The sequence below is a fragment of the Bos indicus x Bos taurus genome, chromosome 23 (assembly GCF_003369695.1).
Source record: "Bos indicus x Bos taurus breed Angus x Brahman F1 hybrid chromosome 23, Bos_hybrid_MaternalHap_v2.0, whole genome shotgun sequence".
Taxonomy (NCBI): Eukaryota; Metazoa; Chordata; class Mammalia; order Artiodactyla; family Bovidae; genus Bos; species Bos indicus x Bos taurus.
In genome coordinates, this window is record NC_040098.1 from 51,329,144 (window position 1) to 51,348,207 (window position 19,064).

The 19,064-nt window shown below is 54.9% G+C and overlaps 1 protein-coding gene across 2 annotated transcripts in view; it reads left to right on the top strand.

The window, feature by feature from the left end:
- The first annotated feature begins 436 nt into the window (after positions 1-436).
- SLC22A23 (solute carrier family 22 member 23) overlaps positions 437-19,064 on the top strand; it is a 133,501-nt gene continuing 114,873 nt past the window's right edge. For both annotated transcript variants that reach the window (XM_027525308.1, XM_027525309.1), the window contains exon 1: positions 437-1,084. In XM_027525308.1, the coding sequence (XP_027381109.1) occupies positions 452-1,084 (633 nt within the window). In that variant the 5' untranslated portion in view covers positions 437-451. The remainder of the gene's footprint in view (positions 1,085-19,064) is intronic.

A 19,064-nucleotide genomic window follows, 5' to 3' on the forward strand; every position in this document is an offset into this window, starting at 1 on the left:
TTCCGGGAGGCGCCGGGGTCGGATAAATACATCCCGGGCGCGCGGGGATCGCCGAGCCGCCTGCACCGCTCGCGCCGCGCCCCGCAGAGCTCCGCCGGCCGACCCCGGCACCGCGCCGCTCCTCCTCCTCGAGCGCGCCGCGCGCGGAGCCGCGGAGAGCGGCGGGCTCGGCCGCCGGCGCCCGGGCCGCTGAGCCGATGAGCGGCGGCGGCTGAGGGCCGCGGCCTCTGCCCGCCCTCCGCCCGGCGCCCGCCGGGGCCGCAGCCGGGGCGCGGGTGGCCGGCCATGGGGGCGCAGTGACGCGCGCGGCGGCCGATCGTCCCTGCGAGCGGCGGGCCCTGCTCGGCGGCGGCGGCGGCGGCGGCGGCGCCGGGCCCGCGCGCTCTGCCGGGGCCCCGCGGGAGCCTCCGCCGCGCTCTATGCGCCTCTGCGGGCGCCGCGGGCCCGGGCCATGGCGATAGACCGGCGGCGCGAGGCGGCGGGCGGCGGGCCCGGGAGGCTGCCGCCCGCGGCCGAGGAGAACGGCGCCCTGCCGCCCGGGGACGCGGCGGCCTCGGCGCCCCTCGGGGGACGCGCGGGCCCCGGCGGCGGCGGTGACATCCAGCCGCTGCCCGCGCCGCACGCCGCCGGCGGCCCGCATCCGAGCCTCCTGTTGCTGGACTACGACGGGTCGGTGCTGCCCTTCCTCGGGGGCCTGGGCGGCGGCTACCAGAAGACCCTCGTGCTGCTCACCTGGATCCCCGCGCTGTTCATCGGCTTCAGCCAGTTCTCGGACTCCTTCCTCCTGGACCAGCCCAACTTCTGGTGCCGCGGGGCCGGCAAGGGCGCCGAGTCGGCGGGGGTCACGGCCACGGGCCGGTGGGGCGGCGGCGACCTGGCCAACGGGACCAGCCCCCCGACCACCCTCTTCCCCACCGCCGCCTGGGGGACAGCGGGCCCCCTCGGCAACGGCAGCGGCGCGGACGGGGGCGAGGCGCCGCCCCTCCCGTCCCCCCCGGACAAGGGGGACAACGCCTCCAACTGCGACTGCCACGCGTGGGACTATGGCATCCGCACAGGCCTGGTGCAAAACGTGGTCAGCAAGGTAAGGGCAGCGACCGCGCCGGCCCGCGTCCCCCTCCCGAGCGAGCGCTGTGCCCTCCGCGGTCCCCGCGCGCTTCCCCGCGCGCTCTGCAGACGGGGTCCTGCGGTGGTGCGCGCCCGCGTGTCCACGGCCTCCCGTGGGCTCCCCCTCCTTGCGTCCCCCAGACAGAGGTGCGGGCCCGGGTGCGCGGCCGGACTCCCGCAGCCCTCCGCGGTGACGCTGCCTCCCGACTCCAAGGGGCACCCAAACTCGCGTCCCCGCTGGCACACACGCAAGGGGCGCCTCTCTCTCTGCGAGGGAGCGAGCTTCCCTCCCCCACCCTGGAGCTGTCACTTCGTCCGGGCAGGGACGGCCCGCGGAGGTCGAGAGGCTGATCTGTGAGCCCCTGGCCCTAAGGACGCGCCTCTCTCAAGGTCTGCCCGCTGGAGCCAGGCCCCGGGCTCAGCCCTTTGCCGGCCCGCTGCCCCGAGTCTCCCACAGAGAACCAGCCCCTGCAGAATCGCTCCTATGCCCAGGCGTTCTTCCTGGCAGACCGCAGCCATCCCCCGCTGGCTCTGAAAACTGACTAAAGCTGAGGGAAGAGCCCAAGTGGTGGCCAGAGTAGCAAAAGGCTTTTGATATTTCCCTTTCCCTGTCCCCAAGTTCAGTCCTCCCCAGAGGCTGGGGTATTTATTTCCGGTTGGAGTTTGCCACCCCCAGTGTTCCTGAGAAAGCAGACACCTCTGGAGTATAGGAAGGGTGCTGAGTTTGTGCTGTTCGGGGACAACCGGGCTCTCACACAACAGCCCTCTTGTCCCAGCTTTGAGATCAGATCCTGGCCAGCCTCAGCTCAACATGGACTTGCTCCAGCCCAGGGGTCCCCTCTAGCCGAGGTCCTGCATCCTGGGAGACGGAACAGGAGTGTTTGCGAGAGATGCGTCGCCTGCACAAAGACGGAGAATGGGCACTACTAGGAAATTAACACCCAAGACACCTACATATTGTCTGGATTTCTTAACATGTCAGAGAGGTCATATGCCAGTGTGTCAAACAACTTGTGATATTTTGTTCCTTCTGTGTCTTAAACAACTAATTTGCATTTCAAAGTAAATGTAGACCTTTCTCCCACTTCCATGCAGTTCTGGGCAGTTTGAAATGCTTTGTTTAAATGCAAGACTGAAATTTGATCGTTTATAATAATCCGTGGGCCTGTATTCCCCCTTTTCCCGAAACGTGTGTTAGTAAACAATTGTGCCTCATGGATGTGTAAGATGAAACTCTTACATCATCATAACCATTGTCTTCAGCTTGTACCAGCCTGGTGAGAAGTGATCTGGCCTCTGGGAACTGTTGGATTACCTGTTAATAGGGAGAGCCTTCTAGCTTGTTCACCTTGAGCCCCCCGCCCCCCGTCAGCCTATCCTCTGCCAAGGTGTTTCTGTGACTGTTTCCCATCCATAGAGGTCAATATCTGTCTTTTGTTTACCAGCAGGAAAAATGAAGAACATTGAGTATCTTAACACTGTTTGTATGTCTGTGAAAGTAAGGGTTTGCAACACTGTCGAATACTTTGAGCCTCTTTCTACAGAAGGGAAGGAATAACGGAGATCAAAGCAGATGCCTGTACAGGGTGGCCTGTCCCGGTGTGACAGGGGAGGCCAACTTGGAGTTAGGCGGTGGGACAGAGAATCGGTAGCCTAGCGGCGCTGTGGATGGTGGGAAGAGACGACTAGAACCGTCCTGGAAAGCAGGCTCTGCGGGCACCTCGGAGAGCTGGACAGGTGTTCCAGGCGAGCGATCAAGGGGCTCATGTATGCGCAGCATGGTTTGGGGTGCCTATTGTGTCTGTTCTGTGCGGCTGACAGGGCAGTCCAGGAGATGCAGACTTGAGGACAGTAGGGAGAGATGCATTTCCCTGTAAGACCAAGACTAAAAAGGACATATTGATTTTCATGCACAAATAGGATCTAAATAAAGGTCTGTCCTTCCACGGTGTTCCGTTCCATAACCGATGCTCTCAAGAGCGTCTTAAGCACATTCTGGCAGTGTTAACGCCGGCCGTCCCCTCTGTGGGCCGTGCCCCCTGGATCCTGGATCAGATGGATGGAGGCGGAGCGCATCCTGGGTGGGTGCCGACGCCGGGGGTCGGGGGCCTGTCAGCTTGGCTTGCCCAAGGATAGACTTGGCAGCTTCTCCTCTCAGCAGGTGGAAGTGCAGGGTCTGAGGAGTGCCCTCTGGTGCCCTCCTCCCCAACGGAGTGCCAAGGTCTTCCCCACTCAAAGAAGCCCCGTGTAAGGTTTCTGTCATTCGGCTTCCCTCATGCGTGTGCCCCTCCCTGCCCCGGAGGCCCTGTCCTCTCCCCGGGTGTTAGGTGGGGAGGGGGCTCCTTGTTCTTCCTTTTATTGTTGTACACAGTGGTGCTGTTGGTCAGTTGCTCAGTCACATCCGACTCTTTGCAACCCCATGGACTGCAGCACCCCAGCCTTCCCTGTCCTTCACCATCTCCTGGAGCTTGTTCAAACTCAAGTCCATCGAGTTGGTGATGCCATCCAACCACCTCATCCACTGTCGTCCCCGTCTCCTCCTGCCTGCAATCTTTCCCAGCATCAGGGTCTGTTCCAATGAATCGGCTCTTCGAATCAGGTGGCCCAAGTATTGGAGCTTCGGCATCAGTCCTTCCAATGAATATATTACATTATATTAAATATATGTTTAGATATATACCATTACTATATATATCATATATTGTCCTTTCTGTTATAGGGGCTCCCCACCTCTGTGCCACAGACCAGTACCTCCTCTCAGATCAGTAGCAGCACTAGATTAGTAATAAAGGGCCCAATGAATGCAATGCCCTTGAATCATCCCCAAACCATCCCCCTCACCCCCAGGCTGTGGAAAATTGTCTTCTACAAAATCAGTCCCCGGTGTGAAAAAGGCTGGGGACCACTGGGTTATTCCGGCTAGGATAGCTCTGCACCCATGAACCTGCCAGGCCAGGAAGAGCTCTGGGCTGTTAGAGTTCGGAGGGGCCTTGGAGTGGACAGACCTGCGTCCCCACCCGATGGCGTCCCCAGCGGGGCCATCCCTCGCTGAGGGCCCCGCGAGCCAGCAGCCCACTTCTCAGCTGCTCTTCCGACAGAAAGACGTGCTTTTTGGCAGCGACAACAAGGATCGTCTCATGCCTGTTTGTGCAGCATTCTCCACTGAACGATTCTTCTTCCTTCGTATCACACCTGCTCAGATAGATCTGAGGGTACAAGGGCTGGGTTCTTTCCTGGCTAGGAAATTTCCAGCTCCTTCAGTCCTTCCATAAGGAACAGAATTTGCCCTTCTGACGGCTCCACGCGGCCTGCGTGTCTCTTAAGCAGACCGCTCAGGACACGGCTGGCAGGCGCACACACCCTGATCTGTCCTGATCAGAATCTTCCACTCATGAAGTTCATAGTCAGCATGTGAAGGCTTTCAGTAGACGCGTCATCTGTCCACCTTGAGGCCGCGGTCACCAAAGCTCGATGGGATCCTGTTCAGGCAGGGCTTTTCTAAGCCAGTGCCCATGTGACATGCGTGCTAGTTTAGGGTTGCTAGATCTCCCCTGTTAGGATCTCTTTTTGTTTCTACTTCATTTCTGTTTTTGTAAATCTCTATTCTTTGCCTGGTCCCTGGTGTTTCAGGATTTGCGGCGCCTTCAAAATAATGCGGGTGACGCCACTTTTGAGCTGCCCTCTAAAGTCTTCAAAGCATTTTCACGTGTTATTGCTTTTGATTAAGAGTGTTGAGCCGTCCAAGACCAGTCTTAACACTGTGTGGTCTTGAGCTTTAAGTCGGCTCACCAGCCTTGAGTGGACCATGAAGTTGGTCCTCAACGTCCACATGCTGTTGACTGCTCTTCCTTTTATCCCCAGCCACGTAGGAAGATTGTCTTGCTTAACACAGCCCTGCTGAGTTTAAAACACTCCTCTCCGTAGTTTGCATGAATCCTGTATTGTTCAGAGTGAACCCTTGTTGGTTTCTAATGCTCTCCACTTCCTCGAACAACCCTTAGAATTGTGCCTAAAATCAGTGTCAGTAACACTTCCTAAGCTTCTCTCTCTTTCTGTACATGAAATTTAAGATGTTTGTTTATCTCGTGTTCTGATATTTTTTTCTATTTGCCAAGAATTCTCATAGGTTGCTGGCATTTCTCCTGTGTAACCTGAGAGTTGTTTAAATATCCCAGGAAGTAACTTGACTTCTCTTTCTGCGGCTCAAGACTAGAAGTTCTTTAAAGGGGCTCTGTACAACTGGGATGGAACATAATTGCAATGTCATCACAATAGGACTAGTTTAAGAAAGAACTCACCTCGGGTCAGCCTAGTGTGGTTCTGTTTCACTTGCCTACTACATGCAGCACAGCAGTGAACATCTCTTTGCCTGTCTTTTTTTTTTTTTATTTTTTAAGAAATTGACCGTAATAAAAAAAAAAAAAAATGCACCCACATGGGACAGAACACAAAGAATAAAAGCAAGATTTCTCACCATCTCTGCCTCTAAGTTCCCTCTTCAAAAGCAACCATGGTTACAGTTTCTTATGTGTCCTTCCAAAAATATTCTATTTTCATTTATATCTATCTTCTCTCCTAAACCTTAACATATCGTAGGCACTGTTTCACGCTTCTTGACCGCCTGTGTGGGGGGAGCGTGTGCATCAGAACCGGGAGCCTCCTCACTTCACTGTTTTTCTGTGTAACAAGGGATCAGGGCACCTTCCGGAGGGGCCTTTTGGTTATGATGCAACATATAGTGAAATTCCGGCACACCTGAAACTTAGAAGTGGAGGCCGCGTTCTTATTTTGATAGATGTTGTCTAAGTGTTCTCCACAGAGATCTTATTACCAATTCACACTTCCACTGATTAGCTGGAGGCCCGTTCCCACACTACCCCCAGCCCCGCCCACCCCTGGGGCATTGTCACAGTTCTAAATGAGAAACTGTCTTTGGTCATTCTTGTCACTTGCATTCTCTTCTTAGGGGGGGAGGTTAAACATCTCTGAAAATTCTCAAGCCCTTTGTCTTTCCTTTTCTTTGAACTGCGTCTTCACATCCTTTTTGTGTATATCTTTGTGGGGAGGGGGTTATTTTCTTGCTGATTTACAAAAGGACCTTACGCATAAAGGAATTTACTTTATTCAGTATTTGGGATGTTTTGTAAATGTTTTTTCCCTACAGTGTGCTGTTTGTCTTCTGATTTTGTTTGTGGTGTTTTCATCACACACAGACTTCTGGTTTGCATAGTGTCAAATGAATTTTTTATGGTTTCTGGGTTTTGTGTTAGATTTAGGGCTTCTATAATCCTGGAATATTAGGGGAAAAAATTGTCTTCTAATATTTTTATGGTCTCAGTACTTTTTTGATTTGGTGTTGTAGGGTCAGATTTGCTTGTTTTGAGCTGTTAGGGTAAATTACGGGGAAGGGAAACAAATGTTAGGTCAGCAGGTATAGCAGCTTTTCTCGAAGGCTTTGACTTGCTCGTGACAAGCTCCTCTGCGTAGAATCTGGCCTGGGCCTCCCTGATGGAGAGACTGGACTTGCACAGTTACTAAGCAGCTCTTCCATCTTTTGGGGGATGGTGTTCATCCCAGATCTCACCTTTCCTTCATATTCTCAGTCTGGATCAAGTCTCAGTTCATCTTGGCCTTCAGGCCCAGATAGTACTGAGTCAACAGTTGATGTCATTTATGGGGTGGGGAGGGAGCTGGGAGGGGGGTTCAGGACGGGGGACACACGTACACCCATGGCTGATTCGTGTCGATGTATGGAAAAAACCACCACAGTATTGCAAAGTAATTAGCCTCCAATGAAAATAAATAAATTAATTTTAAAACAAAAGTTGATGTCATTTAAGAACAGAGGATGAGAGGGATGGGTAGCATCATGGACTCAATGGACATGAATGTGAGCAAACTCCGGGAGATGATGAAGGACAGGGAAGCCTGGCGTGCTGCAGTTCATGGGGTCAGAGAGTTCAAAGAGTCAGACACGACTGAGCGACTGAACAACAACAAAATCATGTTGGACACCAAATGTCCGTCCTGGCTCGGAGCTGGCTGGACCACATGGTCAGGATGCAGGGCTGGTGGCTGGGAGCTGGCCGCGGTGAGAGTGTTTGCCGCGTGGACATCTGCAAATACTGCACACCTGGGTTTATTTTTCTTCTTTGAAGCCATTGTTAGGCAATCAGCAGGCCCCTGAGTGTGACCCTGGCCATTCCTCTCTTTTTTTCCCTAACCTCCCCCACCCCCGTCCTCCCTTCCGCAGACACGAGTACGGATCCTGGGCCAGGCGTTGTGCTTTGAGTTGGGGATACAGCGCCAGGCGGAAATAGCGCAGGTCCCACCGAGCTGATAGACTAACGAGCGAGGTGCACCTTAACTAATCATCATGACTTTTTAATTACAAACTGAGCTGAGTGCACAGAAAGAAAGAGAAGTGAGAGAGCGAGAGCAGAGCACCTGGGCCAGGCGGACTGGCCTCGTGTTGAGACTGAGGCCTGAGGTGCTGAGAGGCAGAGGGCGGGTGTGAGTGCGCGTGGGTCTTTCCCTTGGAGAGCGAATGGCTTCTGCAAGGGCCCTGGGGCCTGCGGGAGCCTGGGTCTGCAGGGCGGCCCAGAGCACAGGCTGGGGTGACTCACAGTCACGAGATGAGCTCAGCCAGCCCAGAGAGGGGCTGGAAAGGCAGGCGCCCAGGGAGGGCCTGTGGGGTCAGATGGGGGCTGGGGTCGACCCTGCTTGGGGCCCCGCGGATGGGCTGCAGGGAAGCCGGGCCTGCTTTTCCTGCCAGAGGGAGGCTGCTGACCCCAGGAGGGGCCTGAAGGAGAGCCGTGGAGAAGCCCCCTGGCCAGCAGGTCCACAGCAGGCCTTGGACAAGTGGGCCTGACCCAGGCCCAGCGCTGTTGACAGGAGAAGCTCTGGCCTTGGAGAGTTCCAGCATTTTCTCTTGCCCTCTGGCTCCAAACAGGAGGCTGCTAAGTAAATTTCCCCAAGGTTGAGGGCCCTGAAACGGTAAGCCACCGGCTAGCTTGAGGTTCATTCCACCAGCTTCACCCATGCTGGGCGCTGAGCATGGGTGAAAGGCTGTCCTGGGCACGGCTGACTGTGGTGTTATCTACAAGTCTGAAGTTCAGTTCAGGGAGGAGGAGGTGGGCGGTCACTGGCATGTCCAGAGCTGGAGCCGCTGGGTTAGAATCTCTCATCGGCTCCCTGTGAGGGTGTGCCTGCCTCCGCCTGGGGCCCCACCTAGGCAACCGGGCTGATGGGGGGAGCCTGCCCTTTATCTTCTTCTTTACCGGCCAATCCGAGGTGGGGTCCTGCTGCTGCCTGAGGATGGGGTTGGCTGGGGGCTGTTACTGTGGCTTCCTGTAGCGGGCCGCGCAGACCTGGCGGGCAGCTTCCCTGATCTTTGCTCCTTCTGCCTTCTGAGCCCGTTTCCTGGAACGCTTTCCTCCTCCGTCAGCCCGCTGGTCCCTGTTCATCCTTTAGATCCGCCCGGTCTGCACGCAATGCCCCCAGCACTGGCCGTGTGTCTGTCCTTCTGCCCACTAGAGGGGTACCTTTCACCCACTGAGTCCTCACCACGAACGTCAGCCCGCCTGAGCTCATGTCGTGAAGAGACTGCTGCTCTCTGGTTTGACTGGGAGGTTACGACGCGTTCATCTGTAGGACCTTCACAGGTAGAGGGGGCTCAGGGCTGCCCGCCCCACCAGGCTGCCATGGGACAGAGTGGGAGCAAGCCCCCCACCCTCCGGGAGACACCTGGAAATCTCAGATTCCTTTCCTCCTCATCTGTGGGGTGAGGACTGGCTGAACGAGTCAGGTCAGAAATGCTTAGATGGGGAGGAGCTGATAGACCACACCTGGACGGGCAGTTGATTCTGCGGCAGTTCCAGCACGTCTCTCGCCTCCGCCCGGAAAATGATGACATGGGGAGCCAGGTGCTCCTTTCAGTCTGGCTGCCCCGGTCCAGGGGGCCGGAGTGGGCCAGCCAAGAGGGACCTCCCTGGGGCTTGCCTGAAAGACCCCTGAAGGGGCTGGTTGTTATCTGTGGTTCTCATATGAAAATAGAGCAGGTCTCTGGCCACAGGGCCCAGGGATCTGACAAAGCAGAGGAGCTTCCTGGCCGCCTGGTGGGTGGAAGAGTGGGGAGGCTTCTTTGCCTCCACTGAGGCCCTGGGTCAGAAATCTGAGTCCATGGCCTTTGATGGAAGACGGTGTTCTGAGTTTGGAAGTCTAGTTGGGTGTGCTGGGTGGAAACGGATGGAGAGAAAGTGGAATTTTAAACGGGGGCAGAGGGTAACCTGAGCCCTGACCGCAAGCAAGACCAGGGGAGATGACTTCAGGGCAGGTGGAAGCAGGGAAAAGGCCAGGCTCCGCCTGGAGTGGCGCTCCTGGTTCTGTCTGTGGGAGGCCTTGACCTGACCTTGGTGGTCCACAGACCTGCCATCTCTGCCTCTCTCAGTGTTTACCCGCTGCTGTCACTATGTAGGGGCTGACCTCCCCCAGACAAGTGACCTGGACATTCACAAGCCTGTGTTTCTGGGAAAGAGGGCAGGGTTATGGGCTGGTTGAAGTGGGTTTCCCCTACGACAAATCGTTGCTGTCCTAAAATACCACCAGTGGGCTCTTGGGTCCTCACTTGCACACATGAAGTGCTGACAGACCCTCTCGTCTCAGGACTCATCTGGTTGCAAGTAATGAAACAAATCTCCAATGACGTTAATTAACAAAACAGAGAGGAAATTGGTTGGAAAAATGCAGAAATGGCTGAGGAAACCCAGGGCGGGATCTGAGACCAGGAAGTGGGGCAGGGGGCTGTTTCAGGGGCCCTGCCACCACCTTCAGCCTTTCGGAAGCCACGTCAGCTTCTCCTGGAACTGGCTCCCCTCCACCCCCCAAGACTGGATGTCGCTCACCTGGTCTTGGGTCAGGCAGTGGCCAGCGTGGGCCTCTGTCCAACACCGGCTTCCTGGGTGCAGTTCTTATGTCCACTCAGGGCCGAGGAGGCAGGTTTCGGAACACAGGGTGCAGTTACCCAGGTTGGGGGACCCCTCCAGACCTTGTGACAGGAGACTAGAGTGGCTGTTCTTTCTTGGGGTGAAAGAGACTAGAGATGGCTCTTTTGGGCAATGAATGGAGAATAAACGAATATTGATGCTTTCACCATTAAATGCTTCAGACAAAGTCGTCTTCTTCCCAGAGACTCAGGATATAAATTACCTGGCTCCTTAAGCTTGGTGTGGAATCGGCAGGACCATGCTTCCTGAGGCTTTTTTCCTGGAAAAGGCAGCTGGTAGCTCCAGGTCAGAGGGGGCTCGGAGCAAGCCCGGGACAGGCACTGGAACGTGCGGCCACGTGCTGCGCCCACCCCTGCCCCTCAGGGCGGTTCTGCAAACCTTTCTTCTACTCACCACCAGCCATGTAACTTGCGAGATGAAAACGCAGGGCCTCTTGTTCGTATGGTTCCCAAGACGAAGATGGCAACCACGGAGCCAGAAGCCAGATGTGGCCCTCCTGGGCTGGCCCTGGGGGCCGCGCGCCCGTCCCTTTTCCCAGAGCCAGCGGTCAGCGCTGCGAAGCCCAGCACGCGACCCCTGCCGTCCCGCCTCTCGCCTCCCAGTTTCACATCCTGCTTCTGCTCTTCCTTCTCTGTGTTTGTGTCTTTTTCTCGCTGTCTTGCAGTGAAAGTATAACTCACTTTTGGGGGGCCTGTGTCTGGGGGCACGGCCCTAACCAGTTGAGCCCTGAGTGTCCAGCTAGGAGGGGGCCTGCAGCGCTCCGAGGGGCCGGGAGGCTCCCTGCACTGGAAGCCCGGCTCCTCAGAGAAGTGAGAGTTTCCTTATCTGGGCAGCGGACCCTCCGCTGAGTCACAGGAGCCCGTGGGGAGGACGCCGAGTCAGAGGAATGCTGGTTAAGTGTTTGTCAGCTTTTTTTTTTTAAGTGGGGAAGAGGGTCAGCCTTTGTATAACTTAATTCCTGCTGGCTGACGGTCACATTTTACTTCTTAGCCTCGTTTAAAGAATACGTGCAATGGCGACCATACTGGTGGGAGCCAGCTGCCAGCCTCCCAGGGGTCATGTTAAATTATGGATGGTTATGCACTCAGCCCCGTAATTTGCGCTGCAGACAGTTTCCTCCCAGATTAGATTAAAAGCGGCTTTTTCTGTGTGTTTAAAAGATGCTTTACTTTGGGCAGTATAGTCATTTTCACAACAGTGACTCTTCCAATCCAAGGACGCGGTATGTCTCCGTCTGTTTGTGCGATCTTTGGTTTCTTCCGTCAGCGTCTCGTAGTTTTCTATATACCGTCTTTTGTCTCGTTAGGTAGGTTTATCTCTAGGTATTTTACTCTTTTCGTTACAGTGGTGGATGGGATTGTTTCCTTAACTTCTCTGATTTTTTATTGTTAGTATATAGGAATGCAAGGGGTTTCTGTGTGTTAATTTTATATCCTGCGACTTTGATATAGTCATTGATTAGTTCTACTACTTTTCTGGTGGAGTCTTTAGGGTTTTCTGTGTATAGTATCATGTCATCTGCAAACAGAGTTTTCCTCCTTCTTTTCCTATCTGGATTCCTGTTACTGCTTTTCCTTCCGATCGCCGGGGCTCGGACTTCCAGAGCTGTGTGGAGTAACAGTGGTAAGAGCGGGCACCCTTGTCTTATTCCCGATCTCGGAGGAAATGCTTTCAGTTTTCACCGCTGAGAATAATGTTTGCTGTGGGTTTGCTGTATGTGGCCTTTATCATACTGAGGTAGGTTCCTTCTTTGCCTGTACCACCCCAAGTAATCTATAGATTCAGTGCAATCCGTATCAAACTACCAATGGTATTTTTCACAGAAGTAAAACAAAAAATTTCACAATTTCTATGGAAACACACAGGACCCCGAATAGCCAAAGCAATCTTGAAAAAGAAGAATGGACCTGGAGGAATCAACCTTCCTGACTTCTCTCTATACTGCAAAGCTACAGTTATTAAGAAAGTATGGTATTGGCACAAAAACAGAAATACAGACCTATGGAACGAGATAGAAAGCCCAGAGATAAACCCATGCGCCTGTGGGCATCTTACCATTAACGAAGGAGGCAAGAGTATACAATGGAGAAAAGACAGCCTCTTCAATAAGTGGTGCTGGGTAAACCGGACAGCTACTTGTAAAAGAATGGAACTAGAACACTTCCTAACACCACACACAAAGATAAACTCAAATTGGATTAAAGATTTAAATGTAAGGCCCAAAACTATAAAGCTCTTAGAGGAAAACATAGGTACATTCTTTGACATATATCATAGCAAGATCCTCTGTGACCCACCTCTTAGAGTAATGGAAATAAAAACAAATAAACAAATGGAACTTAAAAGCTTTTGCAGCAAAGGAAACAATCAACAAGATTAAGAGATAACCCTCAAAATGGGAGAAAATATCTGCAAATGAAACAACTGACAAAGAATTATCTCCAGAACATACAAGCAGCTTTATACCAAACAACCCAATCAAACATGGGCAGAAGACCTGAACAGACATTTCTCCAAAGAAGACAGACAGATGGCCAACAAATACAGGGAAGACTCTAAGCACTGACCATTATTAGAGAAAGCAAATCAAAACTACAATGAGGTATTACTTCACCCCCGTCAGAATGACCATCATTAAAAAATCTACAAACAGTAAATGCTGGAGAGGATGTGGAGCAAAGGAACCCTGAATGTAACTTGATACAGCCACTATGGAGAACAGTACGGAGAGTCCTTAAAAAGCTAGAAAGGGAACTGCCATATGACCCAACAATCCCACTGCTGGGCATATACCCTGAGAAAACCATAATGGAAAGAGAGGCATGTACCGCCATGCTTGTCGCAACACGTTTTACAATAGCTAGGACATGGAAGCAACCTACATGTCCGTTGATGGATAAATAGATACAGAAATTATGGTACGTGTAAACAATGGAATATTACTCAGCTATAAAAAAGGATGCATTTGAGTCGGTCCTAATGAGGTGGGTGAACCTAGAGCTTATTATATAGAGTGAATAAGTCAGAAAGACAAATCTTGTGTGTATCAACACATGGATATGGAATCTAGAAAGAAGGTAAGGACGAACCTATTTGCAGGGCAGCAGTGGAGAAGCAGACACAGAGAACAGACCCGCGGACCCTGGGGGAGGGAAAGGCTGGCACGAATCGAGAGAGCGGCGTGGAGACACACACACACCACGTGTAAGAGGGAGAGCCCGCGCTGTGCTCCATGACAACCTAGAGGGGTGGGATGGGCTGGGAGGTGGGGGAGGCGCAAGAGGGAGGGGACACATGTACACCTGTGTCTGATTCATGCTGACTGTGGCAGAAACCAGCACAATATGTAAAGCAATTATCCTCCACTTGGAGGATTATAAGATTGTAAGTATGTATCGTGATCCCAATTATTGGTGTATGTGTTTATCAGCAGGGAGATGAATCAGAGTGTCTGCAGAGTGATGTCTGTGTGAGGGGATCATGAATGATCACGGTTTCCCTCTTTTCATCTCTATTAAAAATTATCTGGTCAATAGGGAATATTAAGTGTATATAATAAAGTGTGACTGTGTGCTTAAAAAAAAAAAAAGATGCTTTACAAATTGGGCACTCTTGGTGGCTTCTTCCTGAGGCATCCCACTATTCCCAAATGGACATACATGAGCGTTTTCAGAAAACACAAAGTCCTTGTCCTACTTTAAAACTTTTTTCATAACTGTGGTGAAGCCTTCATAACATAAAGTTGGCCATTTGAGCCCTTGGTGAGTGCACAGTTTGACATCACTGAGGCCAGTCACCGTGTTGTGTGACCACACCTCCATCCCCCTCCAGAACTTTCTCGTCTTCCCAAACTGAACCTCTGTCCCCATTAAACACCAGCTCCCTGTCCCCCAGCCCCTGGGCCCCACCCTCTACTTTCTGTCTCTGTGAATTGATTACTCAGCACCTCATGTAAGTGGAATCATTCTCTGTCCTCATGGGGGTGGGGGGTGAGCTGATTTAGTTCTTGGATGCAGAGGACGGAACCGCAGGTCAGCTCAGGCCCGATGTCCAGTTTCCAGGAGCTGCTGAGGACCATGACGAGCCCTGCGATGCATCTGAACCAGTGGCTCATCACGCTGGGCCCCATCCTGGGCCCCGGGCCCCATCCTGTCTTTAAGCCAGTGTTTTCCAGACCTGTTCATCAGAGTCTTTTCTTCCAATGAAAGGTCCGTGTGGACAGAGTTGGTCTTTCTGGATCTAGGGTCAGGGGCGCACCTGGGGAGCTCTGGGGAAGGCCTGTGGACCCCGGCATCCGTTGTTGTACAGGTCCTCGGGTATCTCCACGTGGTGTGTTCTTCCCAGGGGACATGTGGGTGTCACATCGGAGGACAGAGTGCCAGTGACTCCTGGGGGGCTGCTCTGTGTGGTTCAGCAAAGGGTGATCTGGTCCCGACGTCACAGGCTCAGGTCCAGGCTAGTGTAGACGTCCACCGTGTGGTGTAGACACCCACCCAACAGATGCCCGGGAGCAGCCCAGCTGAGAAGGTGGCTCCCCAGGAACGCGGGTCCGAGCTGCAGAGAGGCCGGGAATGGCCCTCAGCCCTGTGGAGGGGCTCGTGCGGCTCTGAGAGCCGTGAGCGAGGCTCGGTCTGCGGCAGCTGCCCTGGGAGCACGTTGTGAAGCGCCAGCCGGCCCAGCTTACCTGTAAAAGGTGTTGCCAACAAGTCCGCCCCTGATTAAACAGGCCCTTTAAACCTCTGCTTACAATAGTGGTTAAGTACTTGTAAAGGAAACATTTATTTGCAAGTAACAGGTATTTATTTTCAAAATGGCCCTAATTCAGACCAGTCTTTTCTGTAATTCCCATTGAGGTGGTTTGATAGTGTTTTCAGCGGCAGGAAACGAGAGCTGCCCCACTGTGAGCGAGCGCTCGAGGCCGGAACCGGGCACGAGCACCGTTCCCGGCGTCAGAGCCGCGATCAGGGTTAACCCCGCCAACCCTGCCCCGAGCAGGAGCACTGTTCAGCGTCAGAGCCGCAAATCGGGGTGACCGCCCCCCTCCCCGGCCCCCTGTCCCGAGCGTGAGAATCGTTCACGGCGTCAGAGCCGCGATCAGGGTGACCTCCCCCCCACCCCCAGCACAGGCAGTGAACCTGCCGCGGTCCAGGTGTGACGTCGCCCACCACACGTGTGCCTCTGAGAGTCAGCCTTGGAGGGTCTCCAGAGCTGCTGGCATGGGGCCCCTCCACTGACTGGAGCCCACTGCCCACTTCGGGGAGGCTCGGAGCCCGGGCTTCGCCAGCCGGTGAAATCTTTCCCTCCTTTGACGCTCACCGTGCAGTCCATTTGTCCCGCTCGCTGTCCTTCTGAGGGTCTGTGCTCAGCGTCCTGATAGGAAGAACTATCCGGCGCTGCGGGCGTGGAGGCCTTGCGCAGCATTCTGGGGCTGGAGCGCGTCTTCGCGCTCGTAGACGTACGTAACTTTCCAGTAGGAAACAAAGATGCCCCGGTCCGCGGTCACCTGGAGACAGAGTACAGAGAGACAGCGGCGCGTCCGGAAGCTTCTGGAGCTGTCGCGTGGTGGGCGAACTGTCACAACTCCTAGGCTCCAGGGTAGGGTTTCATATTATTTCATCGTGATAGAAGTTTTACTTTTAATGCTTTCTCTGGAAAGTCCCAGAAGAAGCCGCTTTTCAAAAATGGATATTATCAAGGTTATGAGGCTGTTTTGAGTTTTTTTGGGTTTTGTGTGTCTGTGGATAACAGGTCTGGATTGAATTGTGGTTTAGGCATGAGCAGTGGTTTCTCTCCTTAATGAATCTCTCACATGCCATCTTATTTCCCCCCATTTGTAACTCTAATCTTCCGTTGACTGGAGTTTTGACCCGAGTCTCCGAGAAGTGATTACAGGAAGGCCACTGAAGAAAGAAATCCTTGAGGCTTGGTTATGGGTCTCAGTCCAGTAGCAATTTAGGGGACGCTGACGTGACCTGAGCAGGCGGGAGGGTGGGGTGACCAGGGTTTAAAGACCGTTTATGATACTGAGGGCCTCTCAGGTGGGGCTGGTGGGAAAGAACCAGCTGCCAATGCAGGAGACACTAGAGAGGTGGGTTTGATCCCCGGGTGGGGAAGATACCCTGGAGGAGGGCGTGGCAACCCACTCCAGTATTCTTGCCTGGAGAATCCCATGGACAGAGGAGCCTGGCAGGCTGCAGTCCATGGGGTTGCAAAGAGTTGGACATGATTGAAGCAACTTTGCAGGCATGGCTGATACCTAGAGTAGGTTTTCAGTCTCCAAGAGGCATTTTCCTTGCCAGCTCGAGGCCATGGTCTGCAGCCGCCCCTCCTTGGTGACCTGGTTGAGCCGGTAGGGCAGAGGCAGCAGATGAACCCCCTCAGGTTCCCATTCACACAGGGAGGGGACCCCGGGGGCAAAGTGCAGAGGGTGTGACTGTCCGGTGTTTGCTGGGCAGCTCCGTTTGCTCAGCGCCATGCTGAGAGCCTGTGAGTCATGCCCCGAGGACGGGGAGGGCCGGGAGAGGAGAATGGGAACTGCGTGGGTGGGGGAGCCTGAAGGTGGGGGTGTGCGGGGCGGGGCACCTGGGGGGGCAGCAGGAAGTGGGAGGAAGCTCTTGTTTCATCCTGGGAGAGAGAAGACCCAGAGCTGTGAAGGTCTGAGCCCTTGCGTGTCCGTAGGGATGCTGTCCACTTGCTGCCAAGGGCAGAAAACCAGGGGTCACACTGAGTTTTGAGACAGGCAGAAGAACTTAGGGTGTCTCTGGGGTCCACAGTCTTTTATGCCTCTCTTCCCCGCCTTCCTCAGCAGAGGTTCGTCCTGATGCTGTGTAGGAGGCTGACACTGCTGGGGTGCTCGTATCGGAGCCCCAGAGGCTGGGGCTGAGGCAGCAGGACCAAGTCCCTCACAGGCTCGAGGCTGGACTCAGGGTCAAAGGCCGAGCAGGGTGGTTTCTCCCGAGGCCTCTCTCCCTGACTGGTAGGGGCCGCCTCCTCCCTGCGTCCTCACAGGTCTCTCCTCTGAGCGTCTGTGTCCTGATTTCCTCCTCAGTAAGGACACTGTGGGACACCCCCGATGACCTCCTCTTGACGGCTTTAATCACCTCTTGATGGCTCAGACGGTGAAGAATCTGCCTGCCAATGCAGGAGACGTGGGTTTGACCCCTGAGTCAGGAAGATCCCCTGGAGAAGGAAATGGCAACCCGCTCCAGTATTCTTGGCTGGAAGAGTCCCACGGACAGAGGGTCCATGGGGTCGCAAAGAGTCGGACACGACTCAGAGACTAACACTGTCACCTCTTGAAAGCCTCATGTCCAGATTCCGCCACATCTGAAGTGCTGGCGGGCAGAGCTTCTGCAGGTGGATTTTGAGGGGACAGATTCCATCCTTGTGTTGGCACGGTGACCCTCCCGACAGCAGCTTTCCCTGCGTGTCTTCACCCCGCCCTCTGCCCCCTGTGTCTCTGTGTCCACCTGTCCCCTTTTCTAAGGACACCAGCCCCCCGGAATGGGGAACCACCCTGCTGACGTCACTTGATCTTGACCGTCTCTGTGAAGCCCCTTCTCCACGTCCGGTCGTGTTCTGAGCCACCAGCTCGTGTTGGGGACACAGCTCAGCCCACGACAGGGAGCTCTCGGGGAGAGGAGAGCACATTCTTATCCTCGCGCTGGGGTGACGGATCTTCCCCGCCCGGGGATCGAACCTGGGTTTCCTGCACTGCAGGCGGACTTTTTACCGTCTGAGCCCCCAGGGAAGCTCCCTCTGAACCTGAATTAAGCCGCAGCGCGCCCTACGTGCGCAGCTCCGTCACCCCACCCCGAGCAGGCGTGTCCGCCTTGGGCAGCGCAGCACTGACCTGCGGCCCTGGGTCCGCTGCTCGCCCGGCGTCTCCCGTGAGCCTCGTCTAAGTCCCCGTCACGTCGATGGCCGCTCTTGCTCCCACTGCCTCTAACCCGTCTTCCATCGCTCGTGCGCCGCGCTTGGGGTCCCCTGTCTCCGGCCATTACGTGCAGGCTCCGTGAATGTGAAGTTCAGAACTTTGTACGCCCTTCCTGATCCTCCTTACCTTTCAGTTCTGAGGCTTCCAAGCTGATTGACAGAATCAGAGCAGCCGGTGGGAGGTCTTGCCTTGCTTGTCATCTGGGTCAGCCTCCCTCTCTCTTTTCTTTCTGGGGGTCGGAAGCAGGAGTGAGGGGGTGCCGGTAGGGGAGACCCTGTAGGCTCTGGGACGCAGGGATCTACCTAGAGCTTCCCGGGTGAGCATCCTGGCCCACAGCTGCCCTGCACCCCTCGGGCGATGAGTGGGCCGGGGATGGTGCTGAGGTGGCCAGAGGAACCCCACGGGGACCTGCTGGTCCCTTGACCACGGGGCGGGTACCATGTGTGCTGCGGTCTTCCACCCCACTCCGGGGACTCTGGGCTGCAGGCTCTCCAGCCACGTGAGAACTGTCCTGGGGACCCCCATCCCTCCTGGCTTAGGGAGACCTGGGTGAGCCTGGTCCAGGCAGACAGCTCTGGTATTAAGTTTGCAGCAGGAGACCAAAAAAAACGGAGGGGGCATCCACCGTCCACCAGCCACAGCTGAAGGCAGAGCGGTGGCCCGTGTGTAGGGCCAGACCAGGGAAGTCTCTTCCCATGGACGTGCTCGCAGGGTCCAGCTTGTTCCCTTCAGGGTGAGGAAAGGGTTAGAAGAGGGTTTACCAGCAGGGCTGGGGTGTGGGGAGGGGGTCGGTCCTCCCGACCTCTCCCCTCCGACTGCAGACCCTAAAGGAAGCCGCGAAGTGCAGGCAGACACGGCTCCTGCCAAGTTCGGAAGCCGTGGCGCTTTCCCTGGGGTTGTCCCGTTTTCAAGTCCCTGGGCCTTCGGGAAGCGTGTTTGTGCCGGTGCACACGCATCTTCCCTGGTGAACTGGACTCCTGTTGAAGCAGGTGAAGGCACCAGGGATACGCTTGTCC